The following is a 21,131-nucleotide window of genomic DNA, read 5'->3' as shown; positions in this document are numbered from 1 at the left end:
CCTCCTCACCTCTATTTCCATCTCCATCCATTTTTTTCTCTTTACCACACAACTATAGCACAGCATTGCTGCAGAAGTCAACAGAAGGTTTAACATGTAGTTTTTGAGAACAAAGTTTTTCCTTCTGTAGGTGGTGGCTATCTGATTCTGGGGTTTTGATGTTTTTAGAGACATATCACAATGAATAGTTCCTATCTTTACAAGGGATTCCACTGAAGCTTATGGCATTACCCATCAGAACTGTGCTAATGACCCAACTCAGAATATAACCTGTATTTCTCTTATTTAAAACAAGTCATCTGAGGAGCCAATAATATTCAGAATGCAAAAGTAGGTATGTTTTATCCAACCAAGGAATAGTCACCTGTTGTTTTCTGTTTGTGCTTTTAGTTTGATTAAATAGAATTAATCACTTAAATAGCTCTGGAAAACACTAATACTAGAAAGGAGATACAGGCTCCTTCACTAAATGTTTATTTTTTTCAGCCAAAATCTAAAACTAAAATAAAATCGATCTGGATGGTCCAAATACAGAAGATTCATGAGTTCTTTTAAGGAGGATAATTGAGGCCAGGAGGTGAATTCCAAAGCTCTCCTGGAGAGTAATTGCAGCCCATTGACATACTGAGCATGTTTTGGCCGCATCAGAAATGTTAAATCTGTATTTGGCCATGAATAGATTGGAGTTTGTAGTTTACCAAATATTGTGGAGTTTCTGTTACAAAACAGAGCAGTAATAATTTTTCTAAGACAGCTGACATGCATGAGAGAAAAGAAAAATGGTTTTACTTCCTTCCTAAGCTGGAGCCTGACAACAAGCTCCCCCCCCCCCCCCCCCTTCTTTTTTTTTTTTCTGTTGAGAAGTTGCAGCTGTTTCGGCCTTTCTTATTGTGCTTGTTTTCAGAGTGTGACTGGGAACACAGGCTCAAAGTACAGCTGTTGGGTGCAAAGTGAATCAGGTATTTCACAGTGGTTATTTGATTAGAAAACAGCACCCAGTCACACTGCTATAGTTGAGGAATCAGATTTTCAGCTGGTGTAAAGCAGCTTGACTTTGCTCAAGCCAAAGAAGCCCTGCTGAAAATACAACTCACAACTGCAAAAGACAATTTCATTACTAGCCAGTATTTTGGGAAATTATAGTTTGTCAACCCTACCCCAGCCCCCCATGATAAATTGAGATAAAATATCTTCTATTTTTGCTCAGTTCCAAGGTGATTTTTTTTTTTTTTTTCCTGCCTGGAGCTTGGTATTATTTCAGAGAGTGACTTCTGAGTGATGAAGAAAAGAGCAAAGTTCTTCAGGAAGGGGAAATCTTTCTGATAGCTCTGGGGAGAGTGGGATATGGGAAAGTTTTACAAGATTTATTCTGAAAAGCTCACATTTGGTCTGGCCTTAACAATGAACAAGAGATTGGTGCCCTTGATGTATGCTCGGCATAATACTATGTTTGGAAGCAGAATACTGCATGTGGTCCCTACACTTGAAGCTGGCCTTACCAAGGTAAAGCCCAAGCAAATGCACTGCTTATTGGTGACCTTCTTGAGAAAGAGAGGGGTAGAGAAGTTTTCACTCTATGTTTTACCAATACTATGGGTAACCACTCTCTTTAGATGCAATTTTGGCAGCAGGGCCATCTCATCCTTCTGACTATACCAGTGAAACTCAGTGCACAGTGGGGCAGCACTGCGTTGGCTGTGGAGTGAGGAGCTCCCCCACATGCCCTCTCATCTTCACAGGACAGTAGCACATCCATACTGTTGCTTCTGGAGGTAAGGAAAAGGTCTTCCCATGGGTATACACACACCCTGAGATGCAGTCAGCCACATGCTGGCTGCAGTCCTGTCCAATCCAGCTGGACATGAGCCAGCTCTAGCTGAGAAGCCAAACGTTAGCAAAACATGGTCACGCACTCACATGTCTGAACAGATTCTGGACTGAAAATGTCTTAGGGCACGAGAACCAAAGCATGATGGCACAGATAGATCTCCTTGCAGTAGAGCACGTCACACAACAGGGCACTCGCCCTCCTCAGGGCCTCTCTGCACTTGTTAGACACGAAACAATACAGAATAATAATAAGTCTTATTCTAGGAAAGGTTGTATGGGGTTAGACTAAAGCTTCCTATCTCTGGCAGGGGCTAAGATGGATAAGGGAGAGGCATGAGGTAAGTAAAAGCACACAGCGATACCTCTTCCAGTACCCTCCTGCTTCTGGCACTCAGTGGCCTGGAGATTCCCTGAGCTGGAAATTGCATCCATATCTGGCATTTAATAGTCCTTTACGGACTTCTTCTCCACCAATTTTGCTTATTGTTTTTTGAAATTATTTGTCCCCATGGTATGCTGTGACAATGACTTCCGTAATTTCATTCTGCTTTCAGTGATGAAGAACTTCCTTTGGGGTTTCCTTAACCTGCTGCTTTATCATTTCATTTGGTGCCCCTCATTCTGTCTGATGAGGAATAGGGACAGGGCTCTCACAGATCAATGGTTTGGGAAATTGTCACATGGTGTGCATGAACCTGTTGGCTTTCACATCCAAGTAGACAGAACACTTGATAGTCACACTCATTTCCCAGGAATACTTACGATTAAAAACAAACACCACCACCACCAAACATCAACACACATCTCATTTCCCTGAAAAGAGAGAAATTAGCATGTGTCATAGCCGCTTTCATAGATTACATGCCAGGGAACATAATGCATGCTACATAAATTAGTATAGACAAAAATAATCACATCTGCTTTTTATTTGTAACTTCACTCAAGGCTTGGAAAAACTTGTCCCAGAATTCAGCAAGAAGAGAGCCAAGCCTTCAGCATTGCTCTCCTTTTGCAAACAGCAAAGTGGCAAGGTCTCACCACTCCAACAATTGAGGCTCAAAGCCATGGTGCCTATCAGCAAAATGAGTTGATGCAGAGCAAAAAAATAGAGAGCTTTGCATCTTTCAGCTTGGTCATTCAAATCCAGTTTATACCAGTTGAATGGAAGCCATTTCAACCTTCAAATTGATCAAACTCCTTTTGATCTAGTTCCTGTCCCACTAGACAAATGTAATTGTAACAAAACTCACCAGTGCAAGTGGCAAGCCATGTTGGAAGCAAGTGCGAGGAGGTCAAGAAATACATGAGCATGGACCTTAAACCTTACAGAGCCAGAAGGAGGAAAGAGTGATGGGATGCCCATGGAGTCATTGCAAGGGTTGTCCTCAGTGCCCACTGCTGTCCCGCCTCTCTGGTCCAGCAATTCACCTGGCTTTCCAATACTGGCAGTCTGACCTACTTAAGGCTAAATGCAAGCTATGTACACGTGCATTTGTAGGAATGTGAATAGTTGCAATCCTTCCCACTTTATCATTTTTAAACTAACAGAAAACTCTGGCAAACTCTTGATAAGTAACGTTTTCATATCTTTTAAGAGTTTTATAATAGCTGTTCTTTCTGTGGTAGAGAATGTATCTTGATGCTCCCGGAAAAAATATCAAATGTTGCATAATGCAAAATCCATATAGTCAAATTAAAATTAACACCTGGTGCCAAATAACTGTTTTGAGAGCACACATGTTTTAATATTCAGTTTGAGTAGAAAAACTTACACTCTTCAGAGGAGATCCATTATACTCTCCATGGATTAGAATGATATACAGCATTTAGAGCTACATATGTGCCCTTTGCAAGGCTACGCTGCATATCCCAGCGCATTTGAGGCATTACACAATAAAGTTAACCCTGAGCCTATCTCTGCTGGGTAATGGCCTACACCTGCCAGACATCTAGGGAAAAAATAACAATATGATACTTAGATGGGATTGCTTTTAGAAGGCCTCTCATTTTTGCAGAAGATATTTCAATATGTAGACAGTAACATTTGTAATTCAATCCTGCTGACTAGCAGAACTGAGCATCAGAATGATTTTTAAAAGAAGCTGTTGCATGCTGGTTTTCAACTCAGTTATTACAGTCTTAATTTGCCATATTATGCATAAACAAATGTAGAGTCAAGTCTTCTTACTTAACATTAATACTAGCTGATGGCAATGAAAGAATATTTAAATGAATTATTTTAATGTTCATGGACCTAAGCAATCACTGACTTACAGTATAAAGGATATATTAATATATTAATTAACTGTTAATTAATTAATTAACTGTTGGCTGTTATCTTCATGGATGCACTTTGAGCTATGCTGAAAGACCACATACTTTTTTGTTTTTCTCTTAAAAAGAGGGACATTGCTTTAAGAAGGATGTCTGGGGCTGTAGTTATTGATAATGAATGTGATTCTCCGAAGTGTTATTTGTAAGAACATCAGAAGAGCCACATGGGTTTAAACGAAGGGTCCATCTAGTCCAGTGCTCTGTCTCCTGCAGTGGTGACAAGTGGATGCCTAGGGACTCAGGCAACATATATAATAAATTCTTCTTCAAGCCTCCAACTATTTTCCATTCTGGGGATTTCCTGAGCTATTGGGTTTTGTCTGTTTAGCTCTTTCCATGTACATGTGGAGTTTTCCTTTGAATGTGTGTTCCTCTTACATTCACATCCTTTGGCGAGGAGTCCTATAGGTCATCACATATTTCTAGGAAGTCTTACTCTTTTGTTTGCTTTGAACCTGACTCTCACTTTTGTCTTTTGATGGTGTTTAGTACTTTTATTAGAAGAGAGTAAATGGTCGGTCTCTACCCACTCACGATTCCGTATGCCTTTTTCGTAGCGTTTCCACACGTACGCTACTCAGTCATTGTTCATTACAGCCTTTTGATCACCTTTGTTACCCTTCTCTGAAATCCTTTTCCCATTTTAACATACTCTTTTTGTCATGAGGCAACCAGAACTGCACAAAGAATTCAACGTTCAGGCAAGCCATGAATTTGTATGACACCAGGATGTTTTCTGATTTGTTCTCTAATCCTTTTCTAATAATTCCTAAGTTTTTATTTGGTTTTTTGACTGCTGCTGAGCAGTGACATGATGTTTTCATGGAACTATCTATCATATACTGCTTTAAATTAATCTTCTTTGTTGTATTTCACCTGCCATTTTACTGCCTTGACATGCTGTCTTGTAAAGTCCTTCTGCCATCCTTCACAGTCTGTCCTCATCCTTACCACCTTGAACACCTTCAGATCACCAGAAAACTTTGTCACAGGACTGCTCAACCACTTTTCCAACTCATTTCTGAGTATGTTGAACAGTATGGATCCCAGCACAGACACCTTGCAGAACACCTCTGGCAACTTCTCACTATTGCAAGGACTGACCATTTACTGCTAACATTTGTTTGTTCTCTTTTAGTCAATTTTTATCTGTGCAAGACCTTCCCTCTCTTGTAACTGCTTGGGTGCAGGCACATAGATATACTTTCATTTCTCTAATGCTCTGGAGAAATGCTTGGTTATTAAATTAATTATTAAAACATAAAAAAAAACCCGAACCCCCCCCCCCCCAAAAAAAAAAACCCCAACAAAACCAAACCAGCACTTTATAGTCTTTGTAAAGATAAATCCTTCTGTAGTACTGAACCATTTCCATGGTGGACGTAGCCCCTGTATGGTGCTGTGTCCATGGTAGATTAAAGTCACACTGTACGCATACCAGCCTAGTCCTAAGCAATAAAAATCAGAGGTTCCTCAGAAAGACACTGGAGTCCTAAGAAGCCTCTTCTTCCTGCTGTGGAAGCTGTCTTCAAATTGCCTTTTTCTTCAGGATTATGTTGGATAGTGGTAAGATAGGATTTCAAGGACTGGGCTGATGCGTGCAAAAACCACACAGTTATATAGACCAAAAAGAGCATTTTTGCATCTAGTATCTGTTACAGCAGCACTGTAGGCTGGTAGATTAGTTCTGTTACAGCAGCACTGTAGGCTGGTAGATTAGTTCTAAGCAAACTCCGAACTTTTATTCCATAGTGCCACATGAGTTAGGAAGTGTAATTTGAGCTCCCTGTATGTCATGAGGTCAAAGGCTATTCACTTTGGCTTTGAGCAGGTGATTTGACTATCAGCCTCAGTAAAATAAAGGTCAGTCAGTGTTTAAAGTACAGAATAATTTTCCAAGATTGTAGAGATGAAATCCAAATTTTCACGTATTGCTCTGAGGTTGCAATGCAGATGTGTTTAAAGGGTTAACATTGTGGCTCAATCAGAAAGAATGCTTGGCAATAAGAGGAAGCCTGGATTAATGATAGAAAAGAATTCTTAGCATTTTATAGCAGTGGGTATTCGAGATGAGACATGGCTAATGATCAACTAAAAAGGTATTTGCAGCTGTGGTGCTACCTCTCCCCATAATGCCAACATTAATCAAGCTTTTTCATGCAGCTTTGCAGTCCATTCTATTTTTCATTGTCCTGAATATAAAAACAGAGCTCATGCCCTAATACACTGAGTCAGAGACCATACTTCTGTGTCACCGAAAATGATCAGACCTTATTGATTTCTAAAAGCTGCACTTTCTGTAGTGTGAAACAAACCCATAGCAAAGTCTTTAACAAAGCCAGTTTCATTTTAAAGGAAAAAAAAACTCTTGTAACCCCAAGCTGTAAATACCTCTGGGACGTGAAACACTTATTGCCATGAATTAACTGCTCATATATTTTATTTAAGTCTTGAATTACAACAAAACATCAGCTGTAATTACAGCATCTCTAAGTCTAGTTTTGGAGTCAGCCATCTTGTTGAAAGACCTTGGCAGTGCAAAAAGCCAGTGAAATCGTGTAAGTCAATGTCCTAGCTGTTCTAATGCTGCCTTCGGAGTCAGAAGAAAAGCTTCATTATAGTGAAAAATTAAACATTTGACATACAAGTTATTTCCAGAATGGCTTCAATCTTTTTAAATAATGAACCCCATTGAATATCATCTTCTCAGCAAATGTTGATTATCTAAATTCCTTAAGTAAACTACACATGATGCAGCTTTTGAAACATGATCTTCCCTCATGTAAACAATCCTCTGCCTTTGTTGCCTGATGCTATCACGTTTGGGTGCACATCCTTGTGGATTGCAGGCCCAAGCCTATAAAATCTTGCTATCGAATATCCACCCCAATCTGCAGATGCTTTATGCCTCTGCTTAACAGCCATGACTCATCCCATTAAAGTCAACAAAGTTACAGTAGTAAAGTTAAGCGTGTGTTTGCAGGAATAGGCCCAAATTCTCAGAAGTATTTAGGTAACTCAAGATGCAGAGAGATGACTAGTGGGGGAATTTCATACTGGTGTGACTAATCTCCCTAAGATCTCCTAAAATCAAGAGAGAGACCGGGGCAGGGGGGGCTCTTGCAAAGGGGCTTCAGGACAACTAAATTAGGCTCCTGTTTTGGAGCATCTTCCAAAGAAGTCTCCAGCTCTCCCTGTCCTTTAAAAGGTGCTTTGAGTGCTCTGTCCTGGACACCCAGCTCCCTCAGAAATCGGCAGGAGCCAGACCTCAAGGTGCTCAGCCACCTCTTGCAGGGAGCTTGTCTGCAGCCATAGCCGCCTCACCAGCTCTGGGAATCGAGCACCATGTACTTGTGGTTGTTCCGTAGTGCTGCTCACAGCGACGACCTGTGCCTGCCATAGCTTTGCACTCTAATGGCCCCATGTGCATCAAGACCAGATACTGTTGACACAGGGTAAAGTTTACTTTTCAAACTGAAGGACCAAAGTGAAAATAAATGGAAATATCTTCGACTTTTGAAGGCCTGGAGTTTTAAGATTCTTTTAAATAGACAATGTAAATAAAATTCTTCTTTCTTAAATGTACAGGGCTGACTAAATGACCCATCTTCATTTTTTACGGTTGATTTATAAATACCTGAAATTAAAGGACTAGAAAACATGCAATAACTCCTTCATATTTTAATAAATACGTTGTATTTTGAGGATCCTCCAACAGCCATAATTTTGCTGTGTTAAATAAAGTAGATTTTATAGCGCTTTAATCAGATCATGATGGAACATTATGCAAAATATTATGCAATGTAATGCAAAGTAATTAATGCAAGCAGAGAAGTGGTAGGAATGTGAGACCGCTGAGCAGCATGCATTTGTGTCACACACTGCCTGCTGATTTTCCCAATTTCTTTCTTTCTTAGATAGTGGTTTCCCGTTCAGAACTCACAGCTCCACATGTCAGCTTTCAGCTAGACTCCCACCCCGTCTCTCCCCAAGTTGTTGTCGAGAATTCATTAGCAGATGATGGCTATACCCTGGTAGTGACTGGGAAAAAGGTGAGTGGTTCATAATCTGCTCCTTCTGTGCACTGTGTAAACCTGCTTCAGAGCAGCAACTTTCAGTAAGAGCAACTATTCACACTGCTGCTTTATGGTCTGCATCCTCCCAGCCTTGCCATTCCCTTGGGAACATTAGAGGGGCAAGTTTCCTCCAAGATTCCGCCCCCCCCCACCCCCTAAACAAACTGACAGCCTAATATTGAGAAATGTTTAAATAATGTAAGAGCTGTGATATAAACCAACAAAAGCCAGGAAATGCAAATTTTAAGGCTGAAACCCTGTCCTTAATTCAAGTGTTTGCAAAGAAAAAACACACAATGGCTTAAGAAAAGAATGGTGCTCACAGTTTCCTGGCTTTTGTTGGTTTCTGTCATAACATTATAACTTTCTAAGGAGGGTTGTGTGTGCAAGAGTTACAGGGGTGTGTTTAAAATTCGGAGTCAGTGTTCATAGTAAGGCTTGAAAATTACTTTAGCATGTAGTCTACAAAGGGTTAATAAAAGATGAAGAGCTGTCATAAATATGCTGTTGTCATAAGTAGATATGCATTGTAGAATAGGTTTAAAACATCAGCAGATAATATTACAGATAATCCTAAACCATAATCGTAAGCAATAATTTGACCCCTTGATTCCGTAAGAATTTACAGAAATACATCAGCCATTAGTAAAGATGGTTATTAATCATTTACTAGAAATGTATGACATATTTATAAGGTAATCTTCAAGAAAATGTCCAAAATAAGTTTAAGAAAGGTACTGAAGTGTAAAGAAGTGAGATGTACTTATATAGTAATGTAATTATATACTAATTTCAATATTTTGACTGAAAATAATTCTTATATATTTAGAGTGACTATTACCGTAACTATCCTGATATTTTAAACAGTATAAATTTTAATTCATGTTTTACTTATAGTATAGGTTTTTTGATGATAGATGTTAAAAAACAAGTACTTGGGCCGTCACATGCTGTAAGTGTGTCACAGATACTAATACAGCCTCGCCAAAGTTGAAATAGCCATCATGCCTATTTTTACAAACGTATGAACTAAGACATACTGAGATACACTGTTTTTTCCAAGAACTAGTGCAGAATTGGGAGGAGCGCACTGCTGTTTTCTTTTTCCATCAGCAAAAAATGCTATCTTGCTGTAAACACCAGATGCTGGTAGTAACCGTATATAACATTAAGATGCCTTTAGGGTTTCTCCCAAGCGAATTTAAAATCATGTCAGTTAAATTACTTATAAGATCCTATAATTACTGAGCTAAAGAGAAGCCGAACCGCGGCTTGCACGTCTGAAACCTGAGTAGCACCAGAGCGCATTGCATAAATAGAGACTCTCCTTGCCACTTACTGTATGTATTAAAAGGATCTGCGCATCATGTCTTTCCGTCGACAGATAACGAAGATCCCGCTGAAGGGGCCGGGCTGCCATCACTTCAGGTCCTGCAGCCGGTGCCTGCTGGCCCCTCCTTTCATGGAGTGCGGCTGGTGCAGCCAGCAGTGCCTCAGGTCTCCCGAGTGCCCCGGCGGCACCTGGACCCAGGAGACCTGCTTGCCTAGGGTTTATGAGGTAAAACGGTGGATTTCTCGTATTTATCTCTGAGGGAAGAATGCCGTCTGCGCTCTGCAGACATTTTCTGTTTATTTGTATGCAGTTATGATAAATGAAGCGTCTGCTCTCCTCGACTTCCCCTCGGCCTCCGTGTCCATAAAGCCGCTGGCTGGATGCACGTACTGTCCCCGAACGCTGCGGGCTGAGGTGCTGACGGTGGACGGGTCTGTCTGCTCATCTCTCCTCTCAACGGGAGAGCCTCGGCCCTGCAGAGCACCCGTGGTGGGGGAACAACAGGGGTGTGAGCCAGCCCGGCAGGCGTCTGGCGGGAAAGGCCAGTCACAGAAGGGAGCACCCTTCCTCTCGGGCCCCTCTCAAAGCGGGGAGGTGGAGGAAAGCACTTCCCGCCCACAGCCGCCACAGCCTGACCCAGCGCAGCAGGCCTCCGCTCCTCATCCATCCCCATGCTGGCTCCAGCGCTGGACGACAGGGCGGTGCGTCCAGGTGGGGAAAAGTCCCTCTCTTCCCTACCTCAGCTCTGCGATGGAGCTGTCAACCAAAACACCACCCCGGGGGAGATGTTTTTTCCCAATATCCCCCCGCCAGCTCCTTGTTCCCATGGGCCCACTCGCCGCCGAGGAGGACGAGCCGATAGCTGCACCCCTCCCTGGGGCAGGGGACAGCCAGAGGCCGCTGCCAGCCGGCCAAAGACCATCAGGGGTGTGTGTGTGAGAACGAAACCGCACGGACGAGCAGAGAGCCGCGCCGGAGCGTTCCTGTTTTAATTTAGCTATGGTTAACGCAGGGTTCATACTGGCCGGCTGTACGAGTAACCGGATCGTCCCGTGTGAAGCGTGACATGGCTGTGAAGGCGGAGGTTTATAGGGCAGTTAACAGACTAGAAAACTGAGGGAAGGACAAGCATAAAACTTTCTGGTAGCGCCTATACCCATTTGCTTTTGTTAGTGCATTTAAACTACGCCGTGTAGTTAAAAAAACATTTTCCTTTATGGGCATACAGCCCATAAACAAGATGAAAATTCGCCATGCTAAACTCTCAGAGAGAAAGGGAGACAAAAGGGTTTTTTAATTAAACACTATGTTTCTTTCAACCGGGCAGATGATTTCATGTGCAACAACTTTTTAAACGGCACACAGGCCAAACTGCTAATAATCTAGAAACAAATCTAGAAACACATGTTTACAGTGGGTTTTTTTCTTTTCCATCTTCACCTTTCTGATACAAAATTTAGGACTAACACAGGCAAAATTCAATGAACAAACAATGAAGCATTATAGGAATCAAAACCAAAATGGATGGAAAGGGGTGTGTGTGTGTGTGTGTGTTTGCCTTGCCTTCTATTGCCATTTACCTTTGGGCAAAGGAGATGTAAAAAAATTGCTAATGCAGAATGTGAATAGTTTATTTTCGCTTTATACAAGAACACGTTTATTTCAAAAAGGCTGTATTAGATGATCAAATAGTCCTTTTGGGCCTTGGTTTGTATGAGACTATGAATCACCAATTCAAAGGGATACACTGAGAATTAGTCCTGATACTTTTTTATATACCTCTGGAGGCCCAAGCTACTCACCTGTCCTGCAGAGCTTGTTTTCCTTCCTAGAGCTCAAGCACAAGTAGCATCCCTTAATGTTTTTTTCTTGGCAAAACTCTCCAGCAGTGGCTGTATATTGCCATGCATACAAAAAGATTTCTAAGGCTCTGAACTGCTTGGTTTCTGATTTTCGGAGGTGCTGAGGTCATATAGCCCTGTTTAATCTCAATTATGAGTGTGTGCACTCAGCAGTTTAAGAACCAAGTGTCTGGAGCCCATGCAGAGATGCTTAGGCCGAGAGGTGCGTCCCCAAGGCCACCTCTGCAGTCCCTCTGAAGTCGGTGGGAGGACTCATCCAGGGGAGCGCGCCTTGGACGTGGGGCAGTGGGAGGATGCATGGGGCTGGCCGGGTGCTCCCCTTCCCCGTGTTGCTCAGCCCTGCCTGCTCAGCACAAGCCCAGTCTACCTCTGTAATGAATATGGATCTGTGGCACTGATGGATCTTAAAGTGAATCTCGAATTACAGCGTGCCCGCGTTGGTAGGAGTTGCTTCTAGAAGGCTTGTAAGGAAAAAAATGCAGCTGAGTACTTAAATCCCTTTGGATTGCTAGCTGTTAAGACAGATTTCATGCTCTACTGGACCATGACATTTAACATGATTACTGAAAAAAATATAAAACAGATTATTCATCATCTTCTGATCTGTCTTTAAACCCATATGCATAAAATAAGAGAAACAAGCTTGTTTTGTTCCTAGCAAACAGAGGATGACCTGCTTTGCACAGTATCTGAAATTCAGCCCGAACCTCCCCCTAATACTTTGCAGTTTCAGAGGGACAGATTGCTTGAGATATGCCATACGATCACTTTAACCTGAGGGGAACAGAGAGCTTCTCTGAGGATCTGGTCCAGGGGATGTTAGCTAGCTAAGCCTTCAGCAGAGTTTTCCCAGGTTATTACGCAGAGTAGTGCACGATGGAAAAAAATAAAACCGAGATTTTCCTCTCAGGAGGGATGGCAGAGAAGAAACCCAGCGGTTTGCCATGGCGTCCTGCAGATCCTTTGTCTCTCTGCCCTGCTTTAAGCACTTTTCCTTGGAGCTGTGGGTGCCGGGGAGCAGCCCCGCACCCCAGCCCTGCGGGGAGCACAGGGCTCCAGCTCTGCCCGAGCATCCCCCTGCTACAGACAGCACAGCAGGGCTGGCACCAGGACACGTCCCCACCACAGCCCGGCTCCCACCCCACACGTCAGCACCGTACCCCGCTCCCACCCACCGCCTCTGCCAACAACGAGGCGTGTTTTGTCAGCCTGGACAAGCAGTGCTAGAGGAAAGCTGGGGGACTCGAGGGAGTCTCCTGGGAGATGACTTGGTGCTGGAACAAATTGCAGGCATCTGCGTGCGGCATTCAGGTCATGCTGAAAGGTGAACGGCGTAAAAGAAGAAATAAATTGGTCTCCCTTTTGGTTCTTTGTTGTGGTTAAAAACCTGACATGGTTTGTTGTTGTTTTTAAAGTGAGTCATTTTAGCTGGCTTTTGTCTCAGATGTATCAAGAACATCAGGCCTTCTGCTGCCTGTTTAGGTTGGAGGTTTTGCTGGAAATTTCACATGTGGTCTGTACATGTTCTTGCCTCTTAATTAAAATGAATGGGCTGTTGAAACTTTAATAAATAGATACTTTCTTCCAACGGTTTATAAAATATGTGAGTGGATATTAGCATAATGGCTGTCAACATAAACAAAAGGAAAACACAATGCTTTGAATGTTTCCAAAAAGAAAAAGAGAAGTTAACTTTCTCTCCCTTAACCCAAAGTCCAGAGAGCAGCAGAGACAAGCAGAATGGCAGGCCTTGCAGCAGGACTAGCTCCATGTTATCAGTGGAGTTTCCTTTCCACAGAGAACTTTTGAATCCTGAATTTCATAGCATTTATGACTGATTTAGGTTTTGCTTACTTTCTGTTACTACCTGTGCGATATAAGCACACAGAAGATGCTGACGTATACCTCAGTTCAAAGTCCAGGAGGTTCACTACTCATTCCTGTTGACTCTCTCAAGAACAAGTCTGGGAAACCGATTGACTTTCAGAGGTTTCATCATACAGAACAAGTGGAACAAAAATAAAGACACGAAAAAAACCACTCTGGGGGAATTTCTGCAGAACTTAAATACAAACGTTTAAGATATGGTTTATTTTTTGCTATCTACTTAGAGGTCTTGCCTCCTAAATTTGCTGGCAGAATGTAGTAAATACTTTTACTCTCCCTCAATTAAGGCACACGGGCTGCTATCACAAGTCTCTTTTGGCAGATAAGATTGCTCAAAACCAGTTAAGTGCCTTCATTTTTTATTCTGTATGGCTTTGTCAAGCCTGATTTTAACGCCCTTATTTTGCTCACTTATGGATCACATTTCAAACTCTTCAAATGCCACATGTCAATGCATTATTGTACAAAACGTCGAGACATCCTGTACCCCCACAGAGCAGTTTCAGTTTCTGCTAGGGTTTTGTTACTTCAAAAATAGATAGTGTGCTGAGATATTAAGTAGAGTGGAACACTAGGATCTGAAGTCAATCCAGATTTCGAAGACAAAAACCAAAGAAATAAGGGAAAGTTAAACTTGGGAATAACACAGACTCCACAGGGTACAGTACTGTTCCACGCTCTTAGCTGCAGTGTTGTGTGTCGGGGCTGTGCAAGCATCACTCCTTTTTTATGGGATTTGTGCAAAGGTACTGTTCCTGCATAGGTTCCCTCTTCTTTGCTCATTGAGAGCTGATTCAAAGCTCATTAAAATAGGAAAGATTCCTACTGGCTTCAGTGCATTTTAGATCAGACTCTTTGTCTGGTTTCTAATGGGGGCAGTAAATTTACCCATATAGAATATATGGTATAATTCTTTTGAAGTATTCTTCAGCTGCCTTTCTATCTACAATAGTTCATTTGTGAGAGTCTTGAAGTATAGCTACAAGAGAGTTGAAAAGAAATGTGCTGTCTTACTGGATTTCCAGATGAAATAATAGCCAAGCATCTCTCAAACACTTTCCCTTCAGCTTGAAAATTAAGTCGGGTCCTTTGAAAGGCACAGCTGTGTTGCATTTTAGGGGCAAAATTACTATCACTAAAGCATTAAGTCTAAGACATTTAGGCATTATGACCGCAAGCATAAATTTAGTCTTTCATTCTTTGTTGTTTGTCCAGTGGTACTAGTAAGTTTGCGAAATTATGCAGTATTGTTAAAAGTCCCCATAAACCCTGAACCAATGTCTTTTTTTATTTTCTTTTTTTTTTAACGGGCAGTACTGACCAGTACTTTTACTGAGTTTTGTAAGACTTCTATAGTGTTCCTACATTTTTCCCACCATTGTTATATTTTACAGGACAATTTACAATATACAGAAAAAAAAGCATTTCCTTTGTAGATTGTCTCTGTGTTTCTGAGGGGTAGTTTATTTTTAACTTGGAATTAGAGGTGACCAAATGTAAAAGATTTAAGGAAAGAATAGCAGAAGTCACGTTAACTTTATCACAGCCAATGCAATATCGGATTATGGTGTCTTTGAAGCTACTTCATTCTGAACCTGACTTTCATCAAGCTGACAAAAAATGGTCATTTGGGGGCTCTTTTGTGTTCAGCATTCAGCTTCTAACAAAATAAGTACATTGTATGTTTAACATGCCAGAAATAAGATGTGAAAGACAAGAACGGCAGGATTTAAAAGACTGTTACAATGCACAGCTTGTTCAGTGCCCCTAAACACTATCCTTCAAAGCTTTCTAGTATAGGTTTTGTTATTTATTGCTACTGTCAGAGAAAGCTCATAATGTGACAAATGAAAGGTGAAGAACAATTAAGATGAATGGTAGAACATAGTCTACCAAAAGAAATGCTTTTCTAAAATTATTCCTTTGCACATTCTTTAACTCCATTTGAAGTTCAAGAAACCTGATGTAACTAACACAGTATTTTTTTAACAGATTCTCCCGAGCAGTGCTCCCTTAGAAGGCGGGACAAAACTGACACTGTGTGGATGGGACTTTGGATTCAGCAAAAATAGTAGATTTGAATTAAAAAATACAGTAGTCCATATCGGAGGACAAATTTGTGCTCTGGAAGCAAAATCTAGCAACAAAAACAAGTAAGAAACCTAAAATAAGAATTTCCTTTTATACAGATGTTCTTTATGTGGTATGGATTTTTTTACGGTATAAACATTCACTCTATAAGTGTCATCTCCAATTCTGAAATTTCAAACAGGAAACAATCCCTTGGTTTGATAAGCTCCCCAAGAAAAAAGTGCTTGAAAAGGAGATCAAATAAATCTAGTTAATGCCAATAGCTCCTGCAGCAGCTTTTTCTGGTTTGTCTGAGAAATGCTGTTCAACATCTGTGGGAGCTGGCAAGATCAAAACTATTCAAAGGTTTGAAAAGGGGACAGGTTCCTTTCGCCAGGATCCTGCCAGGCTCAGTTATGTCACCTCCGTCTTCCTGATCTGTGAAGCTGCTGGAGAGAAGTGCAAGAAGATGCAGGTATTTTGTCATCCAGAGGCTTATGACCCTCAGCTGCACCTCTCCTCCTCCTCCTCAGAAATAAGTATTTGATACAGTGGGATAATGGCTTAACTTTAAGGCAGAGGTTATTCTGGTTGTTATCTTGAAGAAATAGGAAGTTCAATGAATATCCTCTCTCAGTTCAAAGCATATGACTATCTACTACCAAAGCAATGTGCAAATCATGGCATGGCTTCCCTATTCATATATATAGCAGCAAAAAGGTCACCCTCCAGAAGTATTGAGCACTCTCCTAACTGCTATTCTGAACAGTCTTAATGCAAACAAAATGATTTAAGGAGACTAGCTCATATGTGAGACTGTGTAAATGTAATGTAATACATTGACACATGCTGGCACAAAAGTTCAAGTTTAATTTTTGGTAATATTTAAATTTATACAACAAACTTGTGTATATGATGCATTTTTTTCTAATCCTGTTGTCTGCCAAAATTTGGCACTAAATGAAAATTCCAAAAACCAACTCAGCCATTGAATGGGAGGTATTTGTTTTCTCTAGCACACTCCTTTTTTTCCGAAATGTATTTGATATAGTAAAATTATTTTCTCTGGCCAAGTATAAACACCACAGTGTTTGTATTTAGTATTAAAGAAGATGACCACAGTTCTTTTAGCTGTTATTTCTGAAATGTCCCTGACACGCATAGATTGATGATTTGTTTAGTATGAATCCTCCATTATTATGAGTTTGAAGTCATTCTATTTTAATATAAAAAATCAAGCCAGAATAAAAATGTAATCCCATCTTTTTCCTTGTTTTCCAAAGGCTGGAATGCACAGTTCCTGCTGCAAAAAATCCAAGTTTTAATATATCCAGTAGTGTTTCTGTTGGGCATGGCAAAACCCTATTCAATACGTTTTCGTACGTGGTAAGCACTATGAGTAAAACTTTACTGTCAAAATTAACTGCAATATTAACTGGAAGGAGACTCCTCATGAGTCCAATCCAGTATGGTAATTCTATATTACTCTCTGCTTTATTATTACATCATGGAAATGGTAATAAATGTTTTAAGATTTTTCCTCTTCACATTTTGAAAATAATTTAACAATCCACTGTTCTTATTTTTACCCCACCTCAGAATCCTGTAATAACAAGTATCTCTCCTACCTATGGCCCCAAATCTGGAGGAACATTGCTAACTGTAGCTGGAAAATACCTAAACAGTGGAAAATCCAGAAGTATTTTTGTTGGTGAGAAACCATGCACCTTGAAAAGGTAATGTACTTACTAAAAAGTGATGCCTTTAATATTGAAAAGGCTTGATTAAAATGTCTTGGAGTAAAAAAACCGCATGTGTGCATTGCTTTCCTCTCCTCGTGTTACATATTGGAGAATTGATACTGCAATAAGCGTGCAGTTCTGGATTACATCCTCAATTTAGGATGTCTGAAAGTTTCCTAGAAGGGACTACAGTTCCTGAGAAGGCTTGTTTATTCTGTAATGCCTTCATTAACCTCATTAAAAGGTTGCATAGAGAAGTAGCAAATCAGCATCTAATGGACTAGAAACTGCCCATTTCCCATCATTTCTGTCACCCCAACTCCCACACACTCAGCCCTCTCTCTCTTGTATTAGCGAGAGCTGCTGTTCATCCAGTAGCTCCCAGTGAGTGTCCAGTGGGTGCGGGTTACCATTTCCTACTGGTTTGTTTGGTGGAAACCTGACCAGTGTGGGAATGTGTATCCCATGCAGAGGAGCAGCTATTTCTGCGCTACTATCAGTGAACAGCCTCCAAACCAGAGGCAGCATCAGTTTGGGACTTTTCCTGGTATATATAAAATTGTTTTGTGGATTAAGACAGAATTTCTTGTGGCTCTGTACTGGATCCAGTAGGAGCTCGGTCAAGAATCTTTGACACGCTCTGTGTGGAAATGCCTTGAATCCCAGCTTAGTATAAATGTTAAATACCAAGCATGGATTCTCTGCTATGGGCAGACAAACGTTCTGAATTTGGTAGCCATTATACCGTGGCGCAAATCCTGCTTGGTCCTGTTTTCAAATACAGCAGGGGGCTCCAGAATTGTCAGCTCTGCAGCAAAGGGCAGAATCTGGCCCCACTGTGTTCCAGGAACAGGATGTCCCACAATTGCTCTGAATTTTGAGTCTCTCCTAATGATTTTGGAAAGTCGTAGTGGTGAAACATCACACTTGCAGAGAACGTGGGGAAGCGGTAGCCTATTAGTTAATGTCAGACTCAGAGTCAGGACAGCTAAATTTTATTCTTTGCTGCTAAATGATGTATTGTATGCTTTTGATCAAATCAGCTAAGTCTGACTAAATCAAGAAAGGGATTTAGGTATTCAGGTCTGATATTTAATCACTACCAAGACCTTCAGCACTTCTGTTCAGTGGCTACTTAATAGTTTAGGGTGGGATTTTTACTGATGTCATCATCTCAGCTGGTCAACTAATGGACAAATATATAAACCTTTTGGGAATGATTCATCTGATCCATTTGAGACATCTACTGTGGGGGTGAGATGACAGCCAGCTCAGAGGGAGACATCTGCTTTGGTCAGGTGGACCTCGTGTTATTGACCTGTAGTTGGGGCTTATCCAGTAAGCAGCCCCAGCACCCCTCTTTCTCATCAGCCAAGTTGTCTGGAGACTTCTACACAGGTCTTAACCAGTTTCTCAGGGCAGGTATTTCTCCACCTAAACTGGCAGCTTTGCCCAGTTCTGAGGGCAGCTAGATCAAGGGTTTATTTTTTCCTTTAAAAGATGGTTAAAAGTTTCCAGATACATAGGAACAAATCACTAACCCCTACAGCACACAGTGAACACCACCTTCCTGGAAAGCTTCAGAATTGGCAGCAAATGCCCCTTTTGTCTAATTTGGAGACAATCTCTCACAGCCTTTGAGAATGGCCTCACCTGCAGGGCTCCTGGATGAGGTTGGGCCCAAATTACTGAAACCAGCTGGTAGAGTTACATTTGCTTCTCCAATCAGTTGTTACCCTTGCCTCTGATGTGCCCTGGTCCCTGCTGCTATACTTCATGTGCTTCAAGCTTCAGGATCCTTCCCCCTCTCTGCTGCCCACTCACACGCTGAGCTCAGTGTTGGAAGAGGACTTCCAAGGCCAAGCATGAGAGAGCAAGGGAAAGGTGAATATCCCAGAGACTCTGCTGCTGTGTTGAATTCAGCCACCTCTTCCTGAATTTTCACCTTCTCCTCCCTTCTCCTTGCCCTCTGCCTGCCCCTCAGATGCGCCTGCAGTCAGCAGGTGCCCCCGGGGCAGGACATCTCCGACACCAGCACCTTTTCTTGAGGTTTTTAACACAGGGTAAATCCTGTGGATTGGAAAGAGAAAGATGTTATCCCTTGGTTACAGCAGAACAAGCCATTCTCCTTAAACATGGAGCCTGCTGTTGTTTTCCAGGCTGGAAGCTGCCTTCAGGGTTCAGGGGTTGATGTGGCTGTCGCTGGCCAGCACTGGGGAAACACCTTCCAGCAGGCAAGGTGCAAGTCAATCAAATTAAGATGAATCTTGAGCCTAAGCAGTGGTGTTGCTGTTTCTACCTCACGCCGTGCTTATTTGTTGCAATATGGTCATCCAGCGTGGGAATGAATGACTTTTTTTTACAAGCAGATCCTTAGGAGGGTTGGGGCTCACTAGAGGACAGTGTTTTAAACCGAGTACATGTTTCATGATGCTGACAAGAAAGCATTTTTCTGTCCTTCCAGAGTATCGGTGAGCACTGCGGAGTGCTACACTCCAGCACAACGAATTCCCCAGGAGTACCGTGTGAGGGTGGGAATTGACGAAGCTATTCGAGATGCGAGCGGTCATTTCACGTACAGAGAAGACCCCGTTGTTTTAAAAATTCATCCAGCCAAATCTTTTCTTAGGTGAGTAAAAGTTTCTTATAGGAATAAGAAAAGTAATGAATGAAAGAAGAATGGCTATGCTGTGCAGCAATCTATCAAAAGAAATTGCATTTTTATCTCTATCTGCCATGCCAATTGCTTCTATTATGGTGCAGTTGCAGAGGGCAGATATTTCCTTTCAGAGGTGAAGGAGAAGGGGGAAGGGCGCCTCTTTTCTTTATGTGATTTAACTCCTAGCTGCTGCTGAGCGTACCTGTGATGTCCTGCTGAGATACCTACTGTACAGCTAAGTGTGTCTCCTATACTGCATCTGGACATTACACTGATTAGTGAGAAAAATCATTTAATGTGACAAGTCAGCAGTACTCAGGAGAGCAAATGGATTTTAAAATAGTCTAAATCCAGTGCTACATAAATATTATGAATATATATGTACAGTAGTATGTGTGTGTTTTTAAGTGACACATTTATGGTCTCAGTAGCTCTAATCCAAGCCATCTGCCTTTGCCAAAAAAATGTCAGCAGTAAAAAAAGACACCTTTTTCAGCACCACTGAAAGCAATAAGTTAAGTAAGTTAGCAAATACTAAATACAGGTATACACCCTCCTTTAAAATGTACACATTTGTTTTATATCCTGGCATACCCCATTTTTTAAATTAATTCTTTTTTCCTGTATTTGTTTAATTGTTATAGCAAGTGTAAAATTTGTTTCCCAGAAAAATAATCTCACTGCTCAGAGCTATGTATTTGCATTCACCCCATATATCCCTAATTCTGGTTTTATGTTGTCACTTACTCTAAAATATACTTTGTAATTAAGATTATCGTGGCAGATGTATCATTATCCTACTCATCTTCTTTTTTTTTTTTTTTTTTTTTTTTTTTCATTTTTCCTAGTGGTGGAAGTACAATCACAGCTCAGGGAATCAACTTGAACTCAGTGTGCTTTCCTCAGATGGTGATTACTGTACCTAAACTGGGAATGAACTTCTCTGTGGTGAGTCAGGCTTGGAGAAGACAATCTGTTATCTTGACATCTTCATGTGGTGAATGGCACAGAATTTTCAGTCAAAATACTTTGATTTTTGCCTTGAAACTTCAGGGCTTCCACCGACATTTTGGTGTTTTCTGCACAGACTGTTTCCACTGCATAGGCAAAACTCAACAACAAATTTGAAATTAAGCTGGGGGTAGAACAACAGTTTCCAAGGAGTGTCTCTGAAAGAAATAAGGCTTTTACAGTATCTGATAACAAGATTTTTATATTGCAATTTAACAATGCAAATTCAGTGACTAAATGCAGAACAATGCAATACAGGTATGTCAGATCACATGTCAAATTCAAGTGCTACTGTGATAGGTAGGAAATATATTCAAATGATGACCA

General features: G+C 41.3%; 1 protein-coding gene across 9 annotated transcripts in view; it reads left to right on the top strand.

Moving 5' to 3' along the window:
• The window catches only part of MET (MET proto-oncogene, receptor tyrosine kinase), a 91,568-nt gene that overhangs the window by 38,957 nt on the left and 31,480 nt on the right, over nt 1–21,131 (top strand). For all 9 annotated transcript variants that reach the window (XM_030015299.1, XM_030015297.2, XM_030015291.2 and 6 more), the window contains 7 exons: nt 8,082–8,216; nt 9,625–9,798; nt 15,315–15,475; nt 16,676–16,778; nt 16,992–17,128; nt 19,599–19,763; nt 20,642–20,741. In XM_030015299.1, coding sequence (XP_029871159.1) covers nt 8,082–8,216; nt 9,625–9,798; nt 15,315–15,475; nt 16,676–16,778; nt 16,992–17,128; nt 19,599–19,763; nt 20,642–20,741 — 975 coding nt within the window. The remainder of the gene's footprint in view (nt 1–8,081; nt 8,217–9,624; nt 9,799–15,314; nt 15,476–16,675; nt 16,779–16,991; nt 17,129–19,598; nt 19,764–20,641; nt 20,742–21,131) is intronic.

Source organism: Aquila chrysaetos, chromosome 5 (genome assembly GCF_900496995.4).
Source record: "Aquila chrysaetos chrysaetos chromosome 5, bAquChr1.4, whole genome shotgun sequence".
Lineage (NCBI taxonomy): Eukaryota > Metazoa > Chordata > Aves > Accipitriformes > Accipitridae > Aquila > Aquila chrysaetos.
Note: the sequence above shows the minus strand (reverse complement) of the source record. Positions and strands in the feature narration are given on the sequence as shown.